The sequence below is a fragment of the Filicampus tigris genome, chromosome 21, assembly GCF_054856515.1.
Source record: "Filicampus tigris isolate MCC_2025a chromosome 21, RoL_Ftig_1.0, whole genome shotgun sequence".
In the NCBI taxonomy this organism is placed as follows: domain Eukaryota; kingdom Metazoa; phylum Chordata; class Actinopteri; order Syngnathiformes; family Syngnathidae; genus Filicampus; species Filicampus tigris.
Genome location: NC_141237.1, coordinates 6,913,522 through 6,937,245, shown reverse-complemented (window position 1 = coordinate 6,937,245; position 23,724 = coordinate 6,913,522). Strand labels below are relative to the sequence as shown.

General features: G+C 40.3%; 1 protein-coding gene and 1 long non-coding RNA gene across 7 annotated transcripts; one reads left to right on the top strand and one right to left on the bottom strand.

Annotated features, from left to right (window-relative positions):
* Positions 1-1,584: 1,584 nt before the first annotated feature.
* LOC147127407 (uncharacterized) lies at positions 1,585-4,471 on the top strand. 5 transcript variants are annotated; one of them, XR_015084577.1, is made up of 12 exons: positions 1,585-1,690; positions 1,947-1,976; positions 2,055-2,071; positions 2,154-2,242; positions 2,351-2,482; positions 2,636-2,761; positions 2,837-2,873; positions 3,037-3,168; positions 3,241-3,742; positions 3,904-4,058; positions 4,140-4,203; positions 4,284-4,471. It is a non-coding gene; the product is annotated as an uncharacterized LOC147127407 (long non-coding RNA). The 5 variants fall into 5 exon arrangements; XR_015084576.1 differs by having other exon boundaries at positions 2,833-2,873; positions 3,246-3,742; XR_015084574.1 differs by having other exon boundaries at positions 2,833-2,873.
* LOC147127406 (uncharacterized) lies at positions 2,244-16,337 on the bottom strand. Of its 2 annotated transcripts, none has more exons than XM_086021608.1 (11): positions 16,216-16,337; positions 7,674-7,862; positions 7,332-7,407; positions 5,860-5,951; positions 4,265-4,449; positions 3,924-4,026; positions 3,769-3,834; positions 3,583-3,705; positions 3,441-3,491; positions 3,214-3,290; positions 2,244-3,110 (listed from the first exon to the last, which is right to left on the bottom strand). In XM_086021608.1, exons 3-8 carry the CDS (start codon positions 7,356-7,358, stop codon positions 3,588-3,590), a joined length of 591 nt encoding a protein of 196 aa, XP_085877734.1. In that variant the 5' UTR covers positions 7,359-7,407; positions 7,674-7,862; positions 16,216-16,337; the 3' UTR covers positions 2,244-3,110; positions 3,214-3,290; positions 3,441-3,491; positions 3,583-3,587. The 2 variants fall into 2 exon arrangements, with proteins under 2 accessions (XP_085877734.1, XP_085877735.1); XM_086021609.1 differs by having other exon boundaries at positions 3,769-3,831.
* Positions 16,338-23,724: the final 7,387 nt, after the last annotated feature.

The window sequence follows — 23,724 nt, the reverse complement described above, 5'->3', positions numbered from 1 at the left end:
AAATTATAAACCTCTAGATAACTAGGGAGCACGGCAGAGTATTGTATACTTTTCTTTTAATATCATAACAAGGACACGGGAAACAACATCTTTGCGTTTAGCGCTCTTCAGAATGCTCACTCACGGCCATGTGTGTACATTGTAACCATGGAAACAACTCGCGGTGAAAAAGGAGTGGACACTTTTCTTTGTCGAGCGAAACAAAGTCAATATTTCTTCCAAATACCAAATTGAAAAAAATGATAACAAACATTTTCCAAATTCTGATTTTATGCACAAATCGAAAAATGGAGGGGCGCGGGGGGAGGAATATCTAAGCCATTTTCCGAAAACCAAAATGAAAAAAAAAGATTTTATGCACAAATCAAAAAAATTGGGATTGAAGGGGAAGGAATATCTAAGCGGTTTAGCGTTTTATTTTGAACCTTACTGAGCGGTTCCAGATGACACGTGGGGGGGCGGGGGGATTCTTGGGACCCGACAATGTCTTCCCATGTTTCTCCCCAATTATAGTTATTATTATTTAATTTAATGTTTCTTTCTTTGTGTTTGCAGCGACAGGGAGAGACTGGAGACCCCCCACCCAGCCTCCATCGAAAAGAGACCACCTACAGCGTCTCAACCTTGAAGCAGAGTTGCCCTTATCATTAAAGCATCTTGAAACAACTGAACTAAACATTTGTGATTGTGTGTTGTTTGGATGTTTCGTTTTTGACATAAGCAGAAAAGAAGACACTTGTGTGTTTTATTCAAGCACGACCACTAATAAAGCAAAATAAACTGCAGTGACTCTTATATGTTCGCCTTCAATTTCAAACCAAATTGACTGCAAACTCTCTCCTGATCATGAAGTTAGCAGCGGTGAACACTGCTGTGGTCAGGGGTTATTTGTCAGGTTTGATTGTCGTCACATATTCCAGGACTTTAGTGGTGCAAGTGACCACTTCACGAGGGATGCCAACCATCTCCCGAGTTGTATTTACTCTTTTTTTAGAGGGGCTACGATCATGGCCGGAACTGCCTGGAGGACTGCAGAAAAATACGCTCTACGTCCTGTTGACCTAAAGACAATAAATACTCAATAAAAATTCGAAATTTCTCTGCCATTATAGTCGAGTGGAAAAAGACTTGCCGCGGTGTTCCGGAGACCCTGGTTCGAGCCTCACTTTGTGTTACATTTACAACCTAAATGTAGCACAGAACAAGACTCGAACCCGGGTTCCACGAACACCAAGTTAGGTAATAAACCACTCGACCATGCAAGTTCTAAACTGTTGGATCAGTTGGTTATATTTACATGTCAGTACGCTAAACATTCGTTTCGATAGCTTTATAATTTTTGATAACTACTAGAAGAAAATGCGTCAGAAATCACCAAGCGATAGTCATGTGGTCTACGAGAACGCTTCCGGAGAAGACAGACCGAGTTCGAGACCAGGCGGTGTCAACCAAGCTTTATTATTTCGCTCCTGCTGCTTCAATGTAACAACAGCGCTTCTTTAAAATTAGCTTCTGTGCAAAATAAACGTTTTTTTTAATGTTTTTTTTTCTGGAAGTGACGTCATCACCGGAAACCTATTTAAGTCGAGAGAAAAGAGACTTTCATTCTCGCCTCTGACAGCCTCCGGTTGTCCTCGTCCATTTGCTGCGCCGCACGCATCTCCACAACATCATCCCAAACTTTGGCAAGGTGAGTGTTTACTCTTTAACAGCCTCTTATAGCTCACTGCTTTTGCTGTTTGCTCATTTTGAACGGAAAGTAGCACTTTGGACGTGCTCACACCTTGCTAACCCGCTAAGCTAAAACGTTTGCTCTAGCGTTGGCAATTCACGTCTAATATGCTAGCATAAACTGCACCAAAACGCATTTTTGGGGCGTAATTTAAGTATTTAATGTTTGTTTGTAAGACTGTCACTGTCGAAGCATTTGCTCAAACCTTTTTCAGCATCTGGAGGAAAGCACCGTTTTGAAGAAGGTAAGTAGACAAAACTTAAATTCACACTTAATGAATATTTTCATGCATGCATGTTAAATGTCTCATTTCTGCCCACAGGCTTTGTTTTGCCGAAGGTAAGTAGACAAAACTTAAATTCACACTAAAACAATGAATATTTTCATGCATGCATGTTAAATGTCTCATTTCTGCCCACAGGCTTTGCATCTTCAACAGAATTGTCAGACTGGCTGCAAAATGGAAGAATCCCTGTTTTTATATATATGATATTAAACAGATTAAATCAAGTATGTGTTTTTTCTTTATTTATACAGGCTCACATTTTTGACAGAATGGCCCAAATGACCCTTAAAATGGCTGACTTGCTGTGTCTTTTTGGGGCATGACTTTTGCAGGTCTACCAAAAGTCAGTTTGCCTAGCCACTTTGCTTGTAAGGCTGACTTTTCAAAAGTAGCATGCTTTTGTTAGCCATGTCTTTCAGGCCGCCACGCTGATGAAGAGGCACCCAGCTCTGCTCTCCTCACTGGTAAAACACACATGCTTTCATCCATGCACAAATGTTTAATTATTTCAGCAGGTGCTGACCAGAGGCCTCCTGTGACGATAATCAATCAGCAGACGTGTGTCAAATCAAAGTCCAAAAAGTAAAACCCCTGCCACAGTTTGGCTTGAGCCACAGGTGCTTCTACTCAGCCGGTTCCGGGGGAGCTCGTTACCTGCTGGTTGAGTAGAAACACCTGTGGCTCAAGCCAAACTGTGGCAGGGTTTTTAATTTCTGAACCTGGATTTGATGCACCTGAGTCAGGTGGGAACATGCACTCAATGGCAACGCTGTAGTTTTCTTTAAAAAAATAATAACCTCTTGAATCACTCCAGGAAGAAGCCCCAGGCAAGATTCTGGATGAGACTGAAGGAGGGTGAGGAGACCTGCCGACTTTCCAGCAGTGTCCATTGCAAACTTTTTTCCCTTCCCTTTTTCTGCAGTCATGATAGTGCTTCACGGAGCTGCGAAACAAGACGGTGACGTATGAACTGAACATTCGTGTAATGTACATTGTTTGTCCTTCTCTTGTCCACCAGGTGGTGCTGAAGAACCTGACCATGCAGCATAGATCAACTTGTGAAGTAGAGCTCCTCTTCCTGAAGGTTCAGACCTGTTGCAAAAGACAAACGTGGTGCCGGTGCAGGCCATCAAGATAAACATGCTGACAGGTTACACAAGCTACAAAAAACTTGGTATGTTTTCAGAGCACTCACCTGCTTTTTCTTTGACTTTGCATGCAGTTCAGCTTCCAGTGAGTGGCGCCAGGGACTCTGCCAGTGAGGACCTCGACCTGCCAGGCAAAGAGACAAATGCTACAGAAACGTGTGGAAGCTCCTCAAAGCTGCCTACATTTTCAATGTTGAGACATGCAAATAAATATTCTAAATAGCAGCTTGACTGGTCCCTCGTTTGTTTGTCCATCCTGGAGAAGTCTCCTCACCAGTTCAGATTTTCAGGGGCTCGGCCAGCTGCTGCAGGAAAAGGTTCCAGTCTACGGTGAAGTCAACCAAGATGAGTTGCTGTGTTCCTTGTCCTTTCAGGTAAAACACTACAAGTTGCTGATGGTACAAGCTTTGACTCACGTGTATTATAGGTCCACTCTAGTCGGTGCACTCCTTGCTGGCCAACTGACTATGTCACATCCAACTTGACTGGTGCACAAATCTTGCCACGGTGTTCCCGATGACTGCATTAATGAAGAGCTCCTGCAGAAGCGTACAGTCAGACGTAACCGCGTTTCTGGTAAGTCATAATTGATGTCTACTCACATGTTGTCTTGCAGAGGGAGCCACTGGAGTGCTCCAAGGTCAAACGTCTGCATGATGAGGCTACTGCTGGTAAGAAGGAAAAGGTAGCATGTTCCAGTTGTCTTGACATAGTTGAATTTTTGTTCTTGTGTCCAGTGTGGCGCACTGTCGAGTACCTGCTAACAGCCCGAGACAACGCAGAGCCGCCGGCCAGCAACACTTTTGCTTTCCTTGTTGCTTCCTCATCCACAAGGTGCTGAAGCCAAACTTTGGGGCAGCCTGTGAAGTAGGAGACATTTACACTTAGGACGGTATGCTCTTTAAATGCTTTCCTTTGCACAATCATGACAACTTCTTTGATCAAATTTTTTTTTTTTTCTTCCCCTTTCTAGGCAGCGAGGAACATGATCAGCTTCCCTCGCAATGCAGCTGTGAACACTTGTTTCTTAATTGCTGGTAGGTTACAAGCCAAAAACATTTTTTTCTGCACCATACGTTGACTTAACTTTTGACTCACGGATGTCTTTTTGTCTTAGGTCCAGACGCTCGTCCACGTTCCTCTCGCTGGCCGACCACTTCACCAAGCAAGGTCCCGACGCTTGTCTTCGTTCTTCTGGCTGGCCGACCACTTCGCCAAGCGGCAACGAGCAGACTGTCATCCAACTTGCAACTTGTTTTTTTTGTGCTTTGTGATTGTCTACTCTGCAAAAGAAATAAAGCTTGATTTACAAACAACACTTTAACTCTCAACTTCATTCTTAAACATCATAAAAAGCTAACTTTATAAAGCTAAAAAAAAAAAAAGCTACAAAAATTTTCAGATTTTGTTTTTCAGATTTTTTTTTCAGATTTTTTTTTTCAGATTTTTTTTTTCTGAATTTTTTTTCCCTGAAAATTTTTTCCCATTTTTTTTTTTTTGAGAAAAATACTGAAAAGCAGGCGTGGCCAGGCTGGAATAAAGCTCCCTGATTCGCCGAGGGCTCTGAAAGTGGGTGGGGCTACGGGGACAAAACACTGTGATTGGTTGAAAAGTGGGCGTGGCTATGCAAATGAGAAACGATACGATTGGTCGAGCTTAAAGTGGGCGTGGTCACACACATTTTGGAGTATTCTGATTGGTCGGTTTAGTAAAAGTGGGCGTGGCTATGCAAATTGCTGCATTCTGATTGGTTATGCAAATTTGAGCTGCACCCTGATTGGTGGAAGCAAAATTGGGCGGAGTTTGGGGCAGTCCTAGCAGCAGAAAGCGTTTCGGAGGCACTTTTGAGTCTTCAGGTCAAAGTTGCACTTCAGTCACTACATGGGACACAAGTCTTTTACTGTTCCCCTCCATCTCACATGACCCAAAGCTCGATGAATTTAAAGATTTCTCGAGTTTTGAGTCATGAAGAGATAAAACAGGAGTAGTAATGTTACACTTGGGTCCACAGTAGCAGTGACTGATGTGCAACTCTCACCTCAAGACTTCAAGCAGCCTTTGAAGAGTTTTCCACTGCAGTGACCAGCATGCATGAAAGGCTTCAAATGAGGGCAGATTTACAAGTAAAAAACAAAGACTCATATTCAAGTTGAACAATTTATTAAACAGAGACGCTAAATTTAAAAGCATTTTACAGCCAATATTTGTGCAAGCTAACTCAAGTCGCAGACACAAACATTGACGACAGGCAGCTCAAGTGTTGTGTGCTTGACGAGCTCATGTGTGATGTCACTTACTTCAAATGACAGATGCACACTTAAAAGATGTGGCACCAAGGAGGGGGTGAGCACATCCGATCTCTCTCACTGGGCAAAAATCTAAGTGCCAGCTACTGCACAATATCATCATAACACACTTCTGGACATGTTTTGAAATGACACTCATGTGAACCAAAATAGTGAAAAATATACTTTAAAAAAAATATTACTTTATTTTTTTAACTGACTTGGCCCACATCATTGTCATTTCAAAACATGTCCAGAAGTGTCTGACGATGTTCGACATAGACAACCTATGTGTGGGCAGAAGCTTAAGTTGAGTGAGAGAGAGGTCGGCGCACTCACATCCACCTTGTGGTGCAAGGTGACATCACACATCAGCTCCTCAAGCACACGACACTGCTCAATACTCACACGGGTCCAAATGCAGGTTGCCGTCCCTTCCGCATGTCCCCCAAGTCTGTCGGCTGCACCTCTGAGCCCCAAGCCTCCTCCATACGGTCAGCCTGAAAACAAAAGCAGTGAGTAACACTCTTCTGCACAGAAAGAAAAGATTAAAAAAGTAATAATCTTAAGATTAAAGTCGTATTATTAGTAAAATAAAGTGGTGTAGTTTCACTTTGAACGCATACATTTTCAAATGTGCCCACACTAGTAATGCATCTGTGTGAGCAATCAGCTGGTGGCTTTCTCTCCACACCTGACTTCAAATGAGCAACTCATCCTCCTTTCAATCAAAGTCCACCCACTGAAAAAAACTACGTTTATATGCTAAAATATTGACTTCAATATTGTTCAACTGGACACAAAGAGTAAAACTACTACAACCGGCAACAAACTGCTACTCTGATATCATTCCTTGACCTCCCCTTCTAAAGATATCACTTTACTCTTTACAACACTACATTACCTTGGAAGTATATCACTTTCTATTTTTATTTTTAAAAATGCACAAAAAAAAAAAACTTGTGTCAAAAGTATATAACTTTTTAAGTTGACAATGTAAGATTACAACTTCAAATCTCATAGCACAATTATTTTGTTCCTTTTCACTGTGGTCCAAATCATCCTTTGTATTAGAATGTGAAATTACTCATTTGGGAAATAACAGATTCAATTGTCCATGAATAAAGTCTTGGACTTGAATATTAAATTTTTTTGCAGGAGGATCAATGTATACATTTCATGACCTTCTTAATCATTTAAAGGTGTTTTATTTATTTTGACTTTTTCTTTTCTTTACCAGTGCAAAAGTTACTGTAGAGCCCTGCAGTTGGAAATAGAATATAGAATACTGAAACTCCATGAGGACAAAGGGGGTGGCAATAAGTCGTTCAATAAATAAATTAGTAAAATACTTTTTTTTTTTACTGTGAGAGTGGGAGGGGAGTGAAAATACACTCCTGTGTCATTTAGTTAACTATAAAAACCTAGGTAACGTGCTACTCGCTGTTTTTTTTTTTTTTTATTCATTTAATTTTATTTTGTAAAAATGTTGGCAACAGTGTAGCTAGCTGTAGTCACGAAGCACGAGGTTGTCAAGGTAACTAAACACCTTTTAGGCACCTGAGAATGTTTTTGAATTGAAGAAAACTCATGTTTGTCCTTTAATACGGAGAAATCACATTTATTAATTTTCAAACATTAAATTAATGTACAATTAGTGTAAATATTTACATTGTATAAATATACTGTATATTTTGAGGAGCTTCGATATTTTCTCAAATAGGTCTAATAGACACGATTTACTCAAAGCATGTTCAGAAAATAACAATATTGCGTCTCATTAGACTGTGCTGTTGTACCTAATGTTTTGACCCTCAGTAGTCAACCAGAGGCACAATGCTACATTGAAGAAAATGGAAGGAAATAGCAGCATGCAGTACCTTTGAAGAGTATGTTGACTGTGACATGTGCAGGTAGACAACCAGCAGCAGGTCACTCTTCCATTGTGGACATCAGCTTTGGTGTGGAAAACATACAAAACAACAATTCAAGTCAAACGCTTTCCTTGATTGACTTTTGATTGACAGCTGAGTGCTACTTGTGGGCGTGCTAGCGAGCTGGCCACCTTTGTTGATATTTTTTTTACGATAGCTTGTGAGCTTCCAGTGACGTAACGAGTAACAATAAACAAACTAGAGGGCCTAAGTGACGTAATCATGCACCTAAATTGTGTACATGTATACATTTACATTAAAACGGCAAATAAAATTTAAATTACTCACTGAAAACACAGCTTGTAGTCACCGGAAGACTTTCTCATTGAACCGGATGTACAGCCTTTTTCTTCTTCTTCTACTAATTCTTCTTCAAAGTTTTTGGCGGATTACATCTCCTTGGTGCGTATTGCCACCTACTGTACAAGAGATCGCAAAGGCACTTGGCAAGCAGACGTTATCCTCTGACGTTATCAACTGTAGGTAGGTCAAAGACAAAGAAACGTGTGATTTTAACTGAGAAAGCTCAATTCAAAATGGAAACAAAAGCACATGTTTGACAAATTGCCTTAATTGCAACGTCTCTTCACACAACAGCACTGCATCGTGTATACAACAGTAGCCCTGTTATGAATAATCATAATTTTATTCGCCTTTTGCTGCTGGAAGATTAAACAAATATAATAATAATTCATACTTGTAGCCTATATACTTTCATGTATCCATAGTTTGTTCTAAAGTGTCCGACGTTTTGTGTATAGCATCACTTTGAGCCTTCCACTTGACATTCTAACTGCAGTGAGTGGTTGTATTTTTATTTTTCAAATAAACAATAAAAACGCATTGTTTTCTCAAACCTTTGAGTAATTTTTATTGTTTTATTTTTGTATTTGTTTTTCAATACACTATCTGTTTTGAGGTTTAACCTTGACACGTCAGATGCTGTTCCTGACCTGTCCACGCTAAATATCTTTTTTTAAATTTTTTTTTTTAAATGGATCGTTATTCATGCTATATTGACAAGAGTGCTTATGAAGAAGCATTATTGATCACAGCTTTATTGCATTTGAGATGACCTTGACCTATCCTTTACAAAATGTATCTGTTGATTAATGCTATTGGGAGTATTGAACACAATTATGCGACAGAAGTTGATTCTCATGGAACATATTTTGCGGTGAGATTCATAATGGGCAGTTGATCAAGAGCTGTCCACTCTTTGAAAACCATCTTTAATATTCTCCCACACAACCCTAGCGCTACCTATTGACTGCAAGTTGAACTAAGATAAGAAATGGCATTTGTGATTTGATCCATTAATTATTTTTTTCAGTGCATCAACTCCACAGAATTAAAACTCAACATTCTTAATTTAGTATGTGTTTGGGTGTGTTGTGGATAGAATGGTAGTCACATTTTCCATGCATGCATGTCAGGTTGTATTCATTTCCAGGCGGGGCCGGGGGGGCGGTGGGGAGGGGAGTGGAGGCATATTGATTTTGGAGAAAAGGGGGGCAAAATAAACAAACAAAGTTCTTCTAAGTTTCTCTGATCTTGCTTAGCAATTAAACCAAACAGGCAAAGGACAAATTACTCGACTAAACTCCTAAATCATTGAGATTTTATTGAGTGGTATCTTCAAGGTGGCCAAATAAACCCTACTTGCACACACACACAAGCACATAGGCACAGAAGAGGATGCATTATGAATTAAAGGGTGGGAAAAAAAGACAAAGCAAGATCGGATTACACGTTTTAATGAGTGCAGCAAAACCTCGTCTGGTCGCAAGTGAAATTTGGAATGAGGTTCAGCGGTTATTAAACTGCCGACTTTCCAAGGTCACGGCGTTTTTGTCTCTCTTTGTTCCGTTAATTAAAGGCAATTATACCACCCAAAAAATTAAGACGTGTGAAGCTTACAGCTGTATGCATGTGACCTAACGTAGACTTCAGACTGTAATGCACTCAAGTGAGCAAATTTTTTTTTTTTTTTTTTTTTTTTACATTCATGCATCATGGCAACAGTGCGTACCTGCAGAGTGCATCTAATCTCCACAGCAAGCTGTGCGCATAAATTAATGAAAATGTACACTGTGAAAATTAACACGCTTTAAACATTTTATTGGACAGCTACAAGATGAATTTATAAACATACGCTTACCATTAGCAACTATTGCTTTCAGTGCTAATAAAGCTTTTCATTAACACATCGTTCAATGTTCAACAATGTTGTTAAGAGTCAATTTATAAGTGAAACTTGAATTACAAAGCAGTGCCATTGAGTGACTGTTCAAGTAAGAGAGAATACTAGAATAAATACATTCAAGGTGAGCGCACTCCAAAAAGATTTTGCGTGATGATCGGTCCGGCGGTCACACGGCATTGGTGCCTTACAAACATTCGTAATGCGTACACTGGCCGCAGTTGTAAACGAAGGAGGCAAAGCTAAGCTAGCTGTTAGTTTATCGACAATTTCTTGCCGTTTGATGCTTAAAACCTCGGAGGATATGTAAAAACACTTGTTTATCTTACACATCAAAATGTGTGACCATCAATTTTGAACATGTTCAACATTGACTTTTTTTTTTTTTTTTTTTTTTTTTTTTCCAAGGCGATCCGGAGAAAAGAAAACAGGTAACATAGCTCATTGCCATTTCAACAACGACCTCGCGCAAGATGAGAATGCAGTTCAATAGACGGTTGACTCACCAAGTTCAACGAAAACTCGGCTACTTCCTGCTTGTTGTGAGTCGTCCTGACCTTGGTGACGTGTTGGCTAACCTCAATTGTATGTGATTATTGGCGCCAGCGCACCCACGCCACTAGTGAGGATAAGCAGTCGAGAATGGCCTGATGGATGGAAATTTTTATGATCGCGTTATTTTTTTAACAAAGGTTAGCAAAGAACACTCTTGCTATCGGAGCCATTGGCAAAGCCTTAGGCTACGATGCAGCGGCGAGCTGGTTTTGCTTGCTTCTCACAAATCCCCCAAAATACACGTTGGACGCCTAACAGTCGACAAACAAATGGCCAAGCGTCAGAGATGCTCTTTCTTGAGGTGTTGTGCAAAATACAAACCAATGAAAGAAAAAAAAAAAAATAAAAATCCTGAGCGAAAGCTTTTCGGAGATAAGCGCCGTCAAAAACAACAGACAGACCTTAGCCTCTCTTAGCTCGGTAGACGGTGCCAAAAGTTAGCCAGGCGAGTCAGTCTAAAAGATTTAGACCCAGGGAGAAGGAGTGCGGGGAAAGCTACCGAAGGAATGATGAGGAGGGAAGGCATCCCGCAGCTTTGTGACAGCTTTACAGGGAGCAAAGTGCTAAACGCCGCATGTTTGAACAGCTTTCGGAGGGTTATGACATAATGTAAGGGTCGGAAGAATGATGTTTTGGCGGAGAGCAAAAATAGGTTTTGAGCTACACTTTACATTACACTGCTCGGTGTAAGCAGGGATGAGGTGTGTGTGCCTCTGGTTTTCTATCACCGTGCTCGATTCAATTCAATATTTGACCTTTGCCATACTTTTGCCACTTAGCAAGTTCCCTCACTTAAACTCCATCTGTTTTTTTTTTTTAAAGCGAAAGTCAACCCAAGCATTTTTTTTTTCAAGAATATGTTCCGAGCAGGCCCACTCGTTGAAACGCGGCATTCTGATTAATTTTGCGTTTGTGGAATATAGATTAAGCAGCCAAATGCACTTGTTTTTAGCCATCGCTGGGGGGGGGGGGGGGCGTTTTGTCTTCTGTCGACTGAATATGACATCACAACTGCTCACAACGACCAATCACGGCTCAGATTCAGAAAACAGGTCAGCCGTGATTGGTCGTTGTGAGCAGTTGTGATGTCATTTTCAGTCGACAGAAGACAAAATGGCCGCCCCCGGAGATGGCTAAAAACGAGTGCATTTTGCTGCTTTATCTTATATTCCACAAATGCCAAATTAATCAGAATGCCGTGTTTCAACTAGTGGGCCAGCTGGGGACATATTCTTGAAAAAAGTATGTTTGGGTTGACTTTCGCTTTAAATGTACTTCTTGGCACTTTCCCCCCTCCTCCTCCACACCTGTGTGTGTGTTTTTTTTTGTTTTTTTTTCACATCAACAGCTCCTCATCTAATTTGCTGATAGTGTATCCTATCTTGAAACGCCAACTCTATCTCAAAAGGCCACTAAGGTGTCCTTTCTTAAACTGGTGTCTGCATAATGGCACTTATTTCAATAGAGGGCATTCGGAGAAGCGATAAAGTTTACGGTTGTGTTCCCCGGAGGCGCCTTAGACTTCAGAGACATTCTACGGACTATTTTCCTCGCTAAGGAAAAACAGTCAATCTTGTTATAATTGTATTTGTGAATCCCTGTTTTGACTTGGGTGAATATTTTGGTGTTTATTTATGCAGTGTTTAATTCTCTTTTGTTTTAGGAACGGAAGCAAACTTCAGCTGGGGGCGACAAATAAACAGCTCAAAGCAATGTGAAAATGATTCCGCTCATGTTGTCTGTTACGGAGCAGGAATTAAAGTCACTCATCACTTTAATTTTTTTTTTTTTAATTAAAGAAAAAAAAAAATGTACGTAAATGCTTCATGGCTAGCTTCATGTCACTCTGATCAGAAACCACGTCAGGCTCAGGGACACCACGTTCTATGTTCCACTCTGGCGAGAATCGTTCTTTTTTGAATTCGCATGTTGTGTGTATGCTCCGGCGTTCTTTTGAGATGTTGAAAGAGATTTTCCACAACCATACAAAGAGAGCTCAAATGTTAGTCGAAGCTTCTTGGCTGCTGAATAAATGAAACAAAACACTGAAAATGTCCCATTGAAGCAAAGCTTTTGTGCTTTAAATGGGTTTTGATCATTTAAAATAATGTGGGAGAGAAAAGCTTTTTTTAGGAGCAGCATGATTGATTTTTTTTTTGTTTTTTTGGGGGGGGGGTGGCTGAGCCTTCACATGTGCTCCCATACATTTCTTTTGTAATGTTTTCTGCATTCACAGATTGACTGCAGCTTTTTGCCAGCGTGACAGCTAGGATGGAATTTAAAAAAAAAAAAAAAAAAAACATTGAATTCCCACCCTCACTCTTCCCTCACTTGATTCAAGTTACTTCGTCAGACACAAGGGAGAGACTAAAAAAGCAGTTAGAAAAAAAAACAACTATAAATGGAACTCTGACTGATTGTGGTTTAACATGCCCTCCATGCCTTGCCGGCCCTCCTCCTCGTGGGATCCTCACAACCATCTTAAGTGCCCTTCCATTTCTCTAAAAACTCAAGTGAATTTTCATGAGCAAAAAAAGGCTTCAAGGGCAAAGTCAAAGAGGGCATAGTTTATCATTTTGTCAAATGGATCTGCTACGGTCAATAGGTGTAAACACCGAGTCAAGTTTTCAAAATGACGCGCAATAGGTCGTCGTTTGATCTTTCTTGTCGTAAGAACAACCGGCGACGGATCGATTGTTTTATCAATGATCGCATAGCAGGACGCCACGTTGAGAAAAAAACGAATGACCGAATGGGTGACCTCCTCCCGCAGCGGTTCCCACAGCACTTCCACCTCCAGAGTCAACAGACGACTGGATTTTGGTTAATTGAATCCTGCGCTTCCGACTACCTTTGAGGGGGTCACAAGCTTCGAGCATTTTAATGCGCCAGACATCCAATGGCGTCATCTTCTCAAACCTTACAAACAGACTGACAGGCTTTTTTTTTTTTTTTTTTAATCAGCGCCTACACAGAACAAATGTTTTTACTTAACCGCCATATTGGCGTGCCGCAAGCTGCTCCTGGAAGTTGCCCAAATTTTGAAATGCTCTTGCTATTTTTCTTCTGTTTCAGGCAAACGGAATTGTTCATTCAGCTCCTTAATTGGGCCACGGGCAAACATCCAGACACTTGAGGGACAGAAGTCGACAGACTCCTTCACAGCATCCTTCGCCGCAAACAATATAAAAGGGATGTCCTCCTTCCAATTCTGGTCTCGGGAGACCATATTAAAAAAATTGGTTTTGTAGTTTTATCCCTCCCTCCCGCATTTTTTTAAATGATCAAAACCCATTTAAAGTGATTAGAACTGAATTTTAAAAGTATCCCTTAGCACCATGTTTGCACTTTCTCGCTATTAAAAGATGGGAGATGACTATAATTTGTATAATTTGCATGTTGCATGTGTGGCTTGTTGGGCTGTTTGGCAGCCCCTTGATATTTTAGTGACATGCGGTAAATGCCAAAATTAATTTCTTAAAATGAATTAAATAAATTTGCCTTCACTAGTCCAAACATGGTATTCGGAGTAATATTGCATTTGTGGAATATGAGTTAAGCAACCAAATCCAACGATTTTTAGCCATCTCGGGCGGCGGCCATTTTGTCACTTCAGGTATGCATTTAAAACAATCTTAAAGTGGAAGTCAACCCAAACATATTTTTTTCAAGGATATGTTCTACGCAAGCCCACTAGTTGAAACAAGGCATTCTGATAAATATTGCGGAATAAGGGTTAATCCACCCGTTTTTAGCCCTCTCTGGGGGCGGCCATTTTGTCACCTCTGTTGACTAAAAATGACATCACAACTGCTCCAATGACCAATCACGGCTCACTTGTTTTCTGAAGCTGAGGTCTTCATACAACATATTCTTGTAAAGAAAATGTGGGATTGACTTCCCCCTTTATAAAAAAAGAAAAAAAAATGTAGCCTTGATTTTAATGCTACTATGAACTTGAAAATCAGGGGATAATCTAACTCGTTATGCTGTACAATATCTGATGAATGCATTCTCTTTGATTAAGTTCAACTTCAACTCAATCAACTGCTTCCTCTCAGAAGATTTCGTTATGCTTTGCGGATTAATCTTTATTTGGGTGCTGGTAAATTTCCCATTTAGTTTGCTTGCACTTTCTTGTAATGAAGCGTGTCCGTTCATCTTGAGCATCCAAACACTTTTCCATTCCAGGGCCATTCATCATCTAATCTGTTTACATCAGACGATGATGACAATCATTGTGACGGATGACAATGAAGTGAAGCGCAGTGGGAATTCAAAGACGCCGCCGTATTGGGTTCACTCAGAATTTGAACTCAAGATGCCAAACTGTTTGCAAAGTAGCGTTCATTTTAGTTGGCTAAGAATGTTATTGCGTTTTCTGAACTTCTTGGTGACTCCATCCTCTTCCTGCATTATTCGACTGTCTGTCTCCAAAAAAGCACCCGGGTCCAACTTATTTCAGTCAAGGTTAAACGATTAACTGAGTGTTTTGCTTTTGCTGTTGACTTTGTGCACTTTCATTTCAACGGCGATTCATGAAAAGCCGCAATGCTGGGAGTCCAGATAAAAATGTATTTTTTACTTTCTTCCATGCACAGTTCTTCAAATAATAGTCTAAACATGCTTGCTTCCAGCTGTTTATTTTAAGTTTATTGTTACACTGAACCCGAAAGTAAACATTGTATATTCGAACACCAAATTGTTCACCTAACCAAAAAATGCGTCTGCTAGCTTGATGCTAACAATGCGAAGGGGCTAATTAGCATCAGCACCTTTATACTCCTTAACTTATGCGTGTCATTTAATACCAATGCTTTCACTTAATTTCACGCCCTTTTTATTTTCAGTAAACGATTTCAGGGATCATATGACCACAATAACATTTCCTTTATTGTTGTTGCCGCTGACTATATTCTGCTTGTTCAAAACGAGTTAGACAAGTACCTTGCAATTTATTGTGACATAATAGTAGTTGACCCATTTGGTATAATTCTTACAAGCCATAAGAGTGACTATGACGTGTCCTTTGCAAGCGCTGTAATTATGTCAGTAGTGCTGTAACGGTGGCTTTGAGTGTTATGGTGACAAAGCCGAGGCAAATTAATTTTCAATGAGTGCAAATGCATGCGGGGCTTGTGTGCGCAGTGAATGACGAAGCGTTCCGAAGCCTCTCATCTTGTGTGATAACGCATTTGTCATGTCTGATAACAGTCCCCGATTCAAGTCTGCTAAGTGTCTGACTCAAACTAAAATTGCCAAATGGGTGACATGACTGATGCCGTAAAAACAAGATCCATAGACCGTCAAATCGTTGACAGGGAGCGTTCCAGCAACGTCGATCAAGTCAAAGACAGTCAAGTGAGAGCTCAACACTTGAAAATGTGAAATGAGCACAAAATACAGTGACTTTTTTTTTTTTTTTTCAGTGGAGTGTGCATTAAACCCCTTTCAATGAGTTTTCAAGCTTACATAATACTCACATCAGGGGCAAAAAGTAGTTCACATAAAAATCCCCACTGCAATATTTCCACGGGCTCGGAATTTAGTAGACACCACGTGAGCGTGTCGTTAGGAAATGCTTCTTCATTTTTGTGTCTGTGAATTTTTGGCTGGATTGAACACAACATGTAGGCTAGTAATGGTCTGGTGGACACACAGAAACGAGCGCTATTAATAATATAGAGCCCATTGCAGTGTGCGGCCCCTATTATCTCCGTGAGCAGTCTTGTGGGGATAATGTCAAGGGTAAGCTACTGGATGAGTGTCTCGAATTAGTATTCATATGCGATATTAGCCTAAAGCAAGCTAACACATTTAGACTGGTGCAACGGGGGTTCACGTCGGAATTAGCATGCTAGCTTCGATATGGTCGCTCATATTGATCAAGTTAGTTAGCCTGATGAAAAAAAACTCAAGTTGGACTTACAGCAGTCAAACACACAAGTACAAATGGAGAAGACGCTAGCTAGCTTCTGGCCTGAAATTAAGTTTTCTTTTGTGAAGTCCTGACGCAAACACAAAGTTCAACATGGACAGGCTTTCAAAACTGTGACCAACTTTGATATTTACCTACTGTCCTCAGATGCCACTGGATGTGTCTTTGTTTTCTTTTGACCTTCTTTGAAGTGTTTGGGCCATTTCACACCAGGGATTCACTTGGTGACTACTTAAGCTTGGAGCGCTGCTGTAGCTGGACACCTGACCCCTTACACACAACACATCCAAAAAAAAAAAGCATAAACTCTCTCAATATAGCTCCTTTTAGTCCTTACATTCCATTTTCTGCCCCACTTATTTTGACCTTCTGAGGCTGCCAAATTGCACATCCATTCTAATATTTTGGTTAACAATCCTGGATTGTGTAGATAAAGGCAAATCAGACTCTAGAAAATACTCAATGTAACAGATGTGTAGTTGTCATATGTGGACAGCTTCAGCATATTTTTTTCATTCGGTACCGAATAACATTAATTCAATAAATGTCATTCCACTGTGTTCGAAGCGTATTCATGCTTGCCTGTTGTAAAATGCAGCATGTGGAGTGTTAGCAGACGTAACCTCCGCGAACTTGGCCTTCATGTTCTTTTTATATTCCAGCTGCTACAGCGGCTTTGTTTTCAATCAAAAAGAAATCATAGTCACGTTTAACATTAGCTGAGGGTTAGCCAAATATGTTGCATTTGAAAACACAACGCGACTAATCTGTTTTTATTTATGGATCATGTCACCAGTGACGTAATCCCTCATCGATGTTGTCACCTCCTCATACCTTTTCCACTATTCAATTATACATCACGATACTTGATTGCAAGTATGAGTGGCTGGCTTTCTGCTCATTTGATGTGCGGATGAAGGAGAATCTGAAATTTATATTCGCAAGTGTGCCTGCGCGCAGCAAAAATAAGTGCTTGGTTTGGGAAGTTTCTAGCTGCTCTTTAAAAAAAAAAATGTAACTCAATTCAACTCATCCGTCCATCTCAATCACACGGTCAGCCCGTTTGCCCTTCAAACAGCAATTTTATCAGTGCAATGATGTAACTGTGCAGCGGCAGACAGTCACATTTTTTTTTTTTTATATATATCTATGTCTTGCCATCAAAAAGCCAAGGGTGCGGCTAAGTATGCTCAATTGAGTCAGCAGAATATTGCCGTGAGTAATCTTGATGCGGAATATTTCGCAAGAGAGCGGAGCGCAACACTTGACGAGCATTAAAACAAGTTTGACTTCGCGGGGATCAAAAATAGCGGACGAGATCGCCAAGAAGTACAGCTCCGTGCCCTCCTCAAAGAGGATTACGTCCTCTTAGCAGTGTGCGGGCTTGTTAAAATACAACAGCAGCAGTGCTTAAGGATCTGCTCAGAATTTTGTTCAAGCACATCTTAATACAAGTGTCTCCATGTAGCATGGACTTCAGAAGAAGTATTTTGCAGAGTTTTCAGCAAAAGAAGGCAATTTAACATCAATGCCGCGTCAACCCGTCCTTGTTGTCACCAAAGATGCATTTTTACACTAGAGATTAATTTTAAATGATAATTTTTTTTTTAATTATAAAAAAAAAATGTTTAAACTCATGCAAGGCTACAATTTAATTTTTAAGATTACTTTTTTTTTTGTACCAGCATCAAACATGAATGCGGAATTTATCCTTCGTCCTGATACAGCTCTCTTGTCAAAAAAGCACTTTAAAACCGGCGATACCGTACATGAAATTCATTTATTATGTTATTTATATGTTTGTGTAAAAAAAACATTTTTTAACCACATTTTAATATTCTTAATGATTTAAGAATGTTAAACACTAAGGTGGCAGTTACCAACTTTTTTAATGACCTGAACACTTCTTATAGTGTGTTTTTCTTGACTGTACATACCAATTACAATAAATACATAAATCAGCAATGAATAATCAATCATCACTATTGTTTGCAGAAATCAAGAGCCCCAAAATCAAATTGTTCAGTGCATTTCGTGTATTATCGTTTTCCAGCTCCTGGCTTTCAGAAAGCTTTTTTTTTTTTTAGGTAGTCTACTGTACATTGTAAAATTCATACCTGTCAAGGATGACTCATTGACCCAGCAATCTCATGGCCCCAAATGTCGTGTCATTTTCAACACCCTTTCCACCTTTCTGGAGATGTTCGAGCCTGGGCATGGAAAGAGCAAGCATCACATTTTCATATTTCATGTGTTGCCATATTGTGTAGTTTGCGCCAGAACATGAACATGAATTTCTTGATTCCTTACAAGAGTTCTCACCTTTGATGTAAGAAATGATCTCTGAAAAATGGTGGCTGGATTTACCTGTGCTGTCTGATTTGATAAACTGAGCTGAGAATCTTTTGAGTAGATTTTTTTTTTTAGATTTTTTTTTTTGACGTGGCTGATATATAATGCATGGCAACAAAGGCAAAAAAAAAAAAAAAAAACGGTTTCATAATTGGAAAATGCTGTCAGGAGAATTTAGTGGTTTAAAATGTTGTGTTTTCTGTCGCGCTTTAGTGCCAAACATGATCCATCAATTGTAGCAGGTTGATTTCCCTCAAATATGACATGGATGGATGAATGGGTGGATGGATGGATGGATGGATGGATGGATGGATGGATGGATGGATAGATAGATAGATAGATAGATAGATAGATAGATAGATAGATAGATAGATAGATAGATAGATAGATAGATAGATAGATAGATAGATAGATAGATAGATAGATAGATAGATAGATAGATAGGTTTTTCAAATCAGATAATTCTTCAAGCTGACACATTAGCTGCATTAACTGTCTATTTAAATACCAAAATGTCCAAACAAACCACGTCATTTCGTCCAACGGAAGTCTGCTAGCACCATGCTAAAATATAATGAAAACGCCATAGAAGGGCTAAAAGAAATTAGCATGGACGTTACGGTAATTACATTCAAGCACTACTTGAACACACGCGGCGCAGCGACGCATACAAGCAAATCGCACAACGACACACGCAGGCACATATATGAGAACCACTAGTCGCAAAGTAGCGCCTCAATTGCCCGAAGGCTGGATTACACAATCAAGCCAATCGAGAGAATTCTCAACGATCCCATCGATAACTCCGGTCTCTGATTTTGTTCTCATCCCGGTTTGATAACTGTTTACACCCGCGCCACGGGACTTTATCCACTGGAACTTAGCGTGGCATTGTTTACATGGGGGCCCAACCAATCCGTAGGTCTTCACGGCTGCGCAACTGCTGTTGAGGCGGTGTGTGGGCGGAGGAGGGTCACTGTTTTCACAAGGCTGTCACGATGGTCCAACAGCAGCAAAGTGAGAGATAACACATAAATGTGGCAGCGTAAAAGTAATTGGCTTGAAAGGGCAAGCACGTTAGAGTGTGATTGGAATACATGTGACCAAACTAATGGACCGTAGCAGAGAAAGCGGGAGAAACTGTGCTGTGACTTTGAGGGCATTCGCAAGGAGATGGTCTTACCGGCTAAACTTTTACTAAGCTTCATTTGGTCTAGTAATCATGGAAGGGGCGGGTTCAATTAGCAGTCATGGTATCAACATCACCATTGTCATTTATCCATTTAAGGCCTTGTTTGATTTTATTTACATTTTACCCTGTTAGCTTGATGGGGACCAAAAGTGTACATTGTTTGTACTTTTTTTTTTTGTTTGTTTGTTTGTTTTACATTGTTTTCCCCCTCAGTTTGTTTGCAGAATGCGCAGGTTGGCAAACAAACAACAATAACAAAATCAAGCTTTTAAAAATTTGTAGAACCCTTTTTTAATATATTCAGACTCCATTTTCCCCTTTGGAGAGCAGTTAGCCGTCTAGTGCCTCTTTTTGGAACCATGAATATTATATGAAATTGCTCTCTTGTCCATAAATTGATAAATAGTCCAATCTGGTAGAAAAACTCCTAAAATAAAAAAAACTACAATTTTCAACTATTGAGTCCAGTGCGAAAACCGTTTGACTCTAATTGTATGAGTCGATCAAGTATATTTAACAAACAATTAAAAAAATGTCTTTTCTTTTCCGACCAGGAAAAAGGTACAATTCGATACAAACCGTATATTATTGATATGTTTGAAGCGCTGAAGTCAAGTTGGAAATTACTAAATCAATCAAACAAACAAACAAAAAAACACTTTTGGGAAATGTAATTGCATTTGCATGAACAAAAGTGTTCCCAAAAAAAGGAATTCAAAGTGTAACAAACAGCCGGCATGGAGCCCAAAGGGCGAAAACACACAACACCAAAATGTTTCAGATGTAGAAAGCCTTGTTTGATCATATCGCCTAAAAATATTTGGACAAGTGCAAGATGAAAATAGAGGAATGAGCAGCAGATGGATGAAGAGAGCAAGAGGGCGGTTCGAGTTCCAATATGCCTTGTACAATGCAGCAGATTGTGTGCCCTGCTGCTGTTGGCCAGCAAAGACAAGTCAAAGCAATACAGAAGCACGCACACGCATCCCCCTTATGTAAATACACGATTTCGCACTGGTATGACAGAGGCAGATAGATAGAACTACATGATGCTACAGAGAGCACACGGCGAGGCTTCTCAATGCTTCAACGCTCGGGAGGGGGCCAGAGTAGAGCAGGCGAGAGGACAGAATGACCGCACTGCCCCCTACAGGTGGCATGGGATACTACATTGAGCTTTGTCACTGCAACGCTAAACGAGTGGCCTTGTGTCATTCAAAGTATAGCTCTGTTGTGTCATGTTTGTAGTACAGTATACACGTAGTAGGCTTTTGACGAAGCTGTATCTAAGCCAGCCGGGTACTTTACACAGCATTGAGGAAATATATTAACCGATGTTTGGCAGTAATGCCTTACTTCATTATTAATTGCATTTTGCAAACATTTTACTACAATCTGTTTCAGTTTCCAGGGCCTAGAAAACTCATTCGGCCATTCCTAAAGAAGAGTAAGCTTGATGCCACTGAATAACCCACTTGAAACGTTTTTTAGTCCTTGAGAAAACATTTTTTATCGACAGTTCTCTGACTTTCTTTGACTGAATAACTGCTTCGAAGACCTCCAATCACATTTCAGGAGCACTGAGACCACTCTTACCAAGTGATATCCATCCGAGCACTGATGCATATCTCAATCCTAGTCCTCCTGGATCAGAGCGCTGCATTTGACCCAGTCGATCATTTGATCTTGGCACGGAGGTTAAAAGACTGGGTAGTTATCTCTGGTCCTGCCTTAAAACGGTTAAAGTCCTAGCTTGACGACAGGAAGTACTTTGTACGGTTTGTCAGACGAAATAGCAGGGACTTGTGGGGGTCCCCCAGGGGTCTATCCTGGGTCCCCTTTTGTTCAATGGTCACATGCAGTAATAATGTGTCCTACCACAACTATTAATTGTGCTATACAAATAGCATATAATAATAAATTATGGTCACTAGCCAAGTGTAGGTCACATACTGTATAGAGTGACAACCATTCACAATTACATTCACACCTATGGACGGCACTGAGTCTTCAAATAAACTCACTTGAATGTGAATAGAAAAAAAAAAAACATACAAGGACAGGGCGAGCATTCAAAGTCCTCACAAGAGGGCCTGACCTGAGATTCCAAACTGTGAGGTAAGACATGCTAACCACCACCAGTGCTGTCATCTAATAAATCTTGTCATTCAATTCCTGGTGGAACATGGCACATTATTATCTTTGTAATGGATCTTTTTTTTTTTTTCTCTCGCAAGAAGGCCGATCAATGTACTTATGTACATTCGCTACCGGCATAAGTCAAAAGCTACTCAGCTGCTTTCCACAAAGCGGTGTGTCGTATAGGGCGAAGTGGAAACAATTAACTGTTGCCAGTGATCACATATATCTTTTATTATGATCTGTCTTTGGAAAAACTGATTAACTGGATATGCTGGACCTTGCTGCCACCTGCAGGGCACATGTGTTGGTGGCGGTCTGAGCTCTGCAGGTTTTGTTGGACCCTGTCAAAGAGTTTCATCTAGGCCATTTGCAAAAATAATGGAGAAAATGATAATGACACATATATATTAATGTTTTCAAATTGTACGTCGCTGGATATGGAATGTATTTTGGCTCATAGTTTCACAGAGGCTGTGCGGAGAAAAATATGCCTAGAAATAGTAATACATTTTAGCACGGTCGCAAGAATCTTCAGGGATTTTGCCATCCACAATTCATGATTTTAAAATATTCAGATGATTCAGAGAAAACGCATGGCTGGAAATAACACTGGATGCCTGGTTGGATACAGTGAGAGACTCCCTTAAGTGGGACTGCAAATTCAAAATGTATGCGAGCCTTGAATGACTTGACTACTTTCGGAAAGTAGTGTCGTTTACAAACCCAGCGGACTCGCCGGTGTGAGTATTTGAAAGGAAAACTTTTTGTTGCTCACTTTGGTTCAGAGCCTTGAAATCTGCTGTATGTTGTGCAACTCTTTCGCTTTGTCCCTTAATGCCTTATAGCCAATGTTAGGTATATGTAAATAGACAGGGAATTGAATTCCCCCCCCCCACCAATGTCATTTGGATGGTAGCCAGTTGCTCGCTGTACTTCAATGATTCAGGTTAAAGAGGACCGGGGAAAATTAGTCCAAGAAGTATAACGACAAGGAGAGTTGAAATGAGCGAATTGAAAGGGAATAGGAGATCATTTGTGGGGGTGGAATGACAACGAGACAGGTGGTTATCAGGGGACCACGAGTGCAGCCAACCTTGGAAGATGTAAATGTCAGTCAGGTATTCATTTACATTCACTGAAGCAATTTCTCGTTTCCCCTTCAATCAAAGTTCCACCCACGCAAAAAGTGCCGACCCATGATAAAGTTATTGCATTGTAATTCCCTTGACAATGTCATACTGAAAGTGAAACGAGACGACATCAAAATTAAAACATTGGCCAGCTGTCATGCTGGAAACAATGGAGAGTGTTTGCTTGTCGGATGATAATGGAATGAATGGAGGAGCAAGAGTGGCACGAGCAAACGTCTGTCCAAAAGGCGCCACTAGAGACTCTCTCAGTTCTCCGCTCTAACTGTGAATAACAACCTCAGAAAAAAAGAAAATCGTGGAGTATTATAGTTGAATACAAGAAATGTTTATCTTCTCATTTGTATTAATATTGTTATTATCATTATTCTAGGTCGTAATAGTAGTAGTTGTAGTACATCCTGTGTATATTTTGGGGGAAAGGTGGTGATATTGGGTGATGACGAGAGAATGTGTCGAGGGGGGTCGTGGGGTGGGGAGAGACGCGTTTCCTGATTGGTTGCGAGGCATTTGGCCTCCAATGTATCAAGTGACGCGTATTTATCTACAGCGTTTCCGAAAGGGGAATTTTCAAAATAATAGCCGCATTTGTCACCTCAAGTCCAGTCGCACGCGAGTATTTTATTCACCTCGTTGAATACGATTCGACGACATTTGGACACATGACGGATATTTATCCAAACCTGTTTTTTTTTTTTTTTAATTAATTGTGTAGATTTTTCCCAGAGTGTCGCGGAGGAGTACTGCTATCACCGGAAACGGATTCCTTATTAACTCAAGCTTCACTTTGGTCCAGCGAAAGAGGAAAG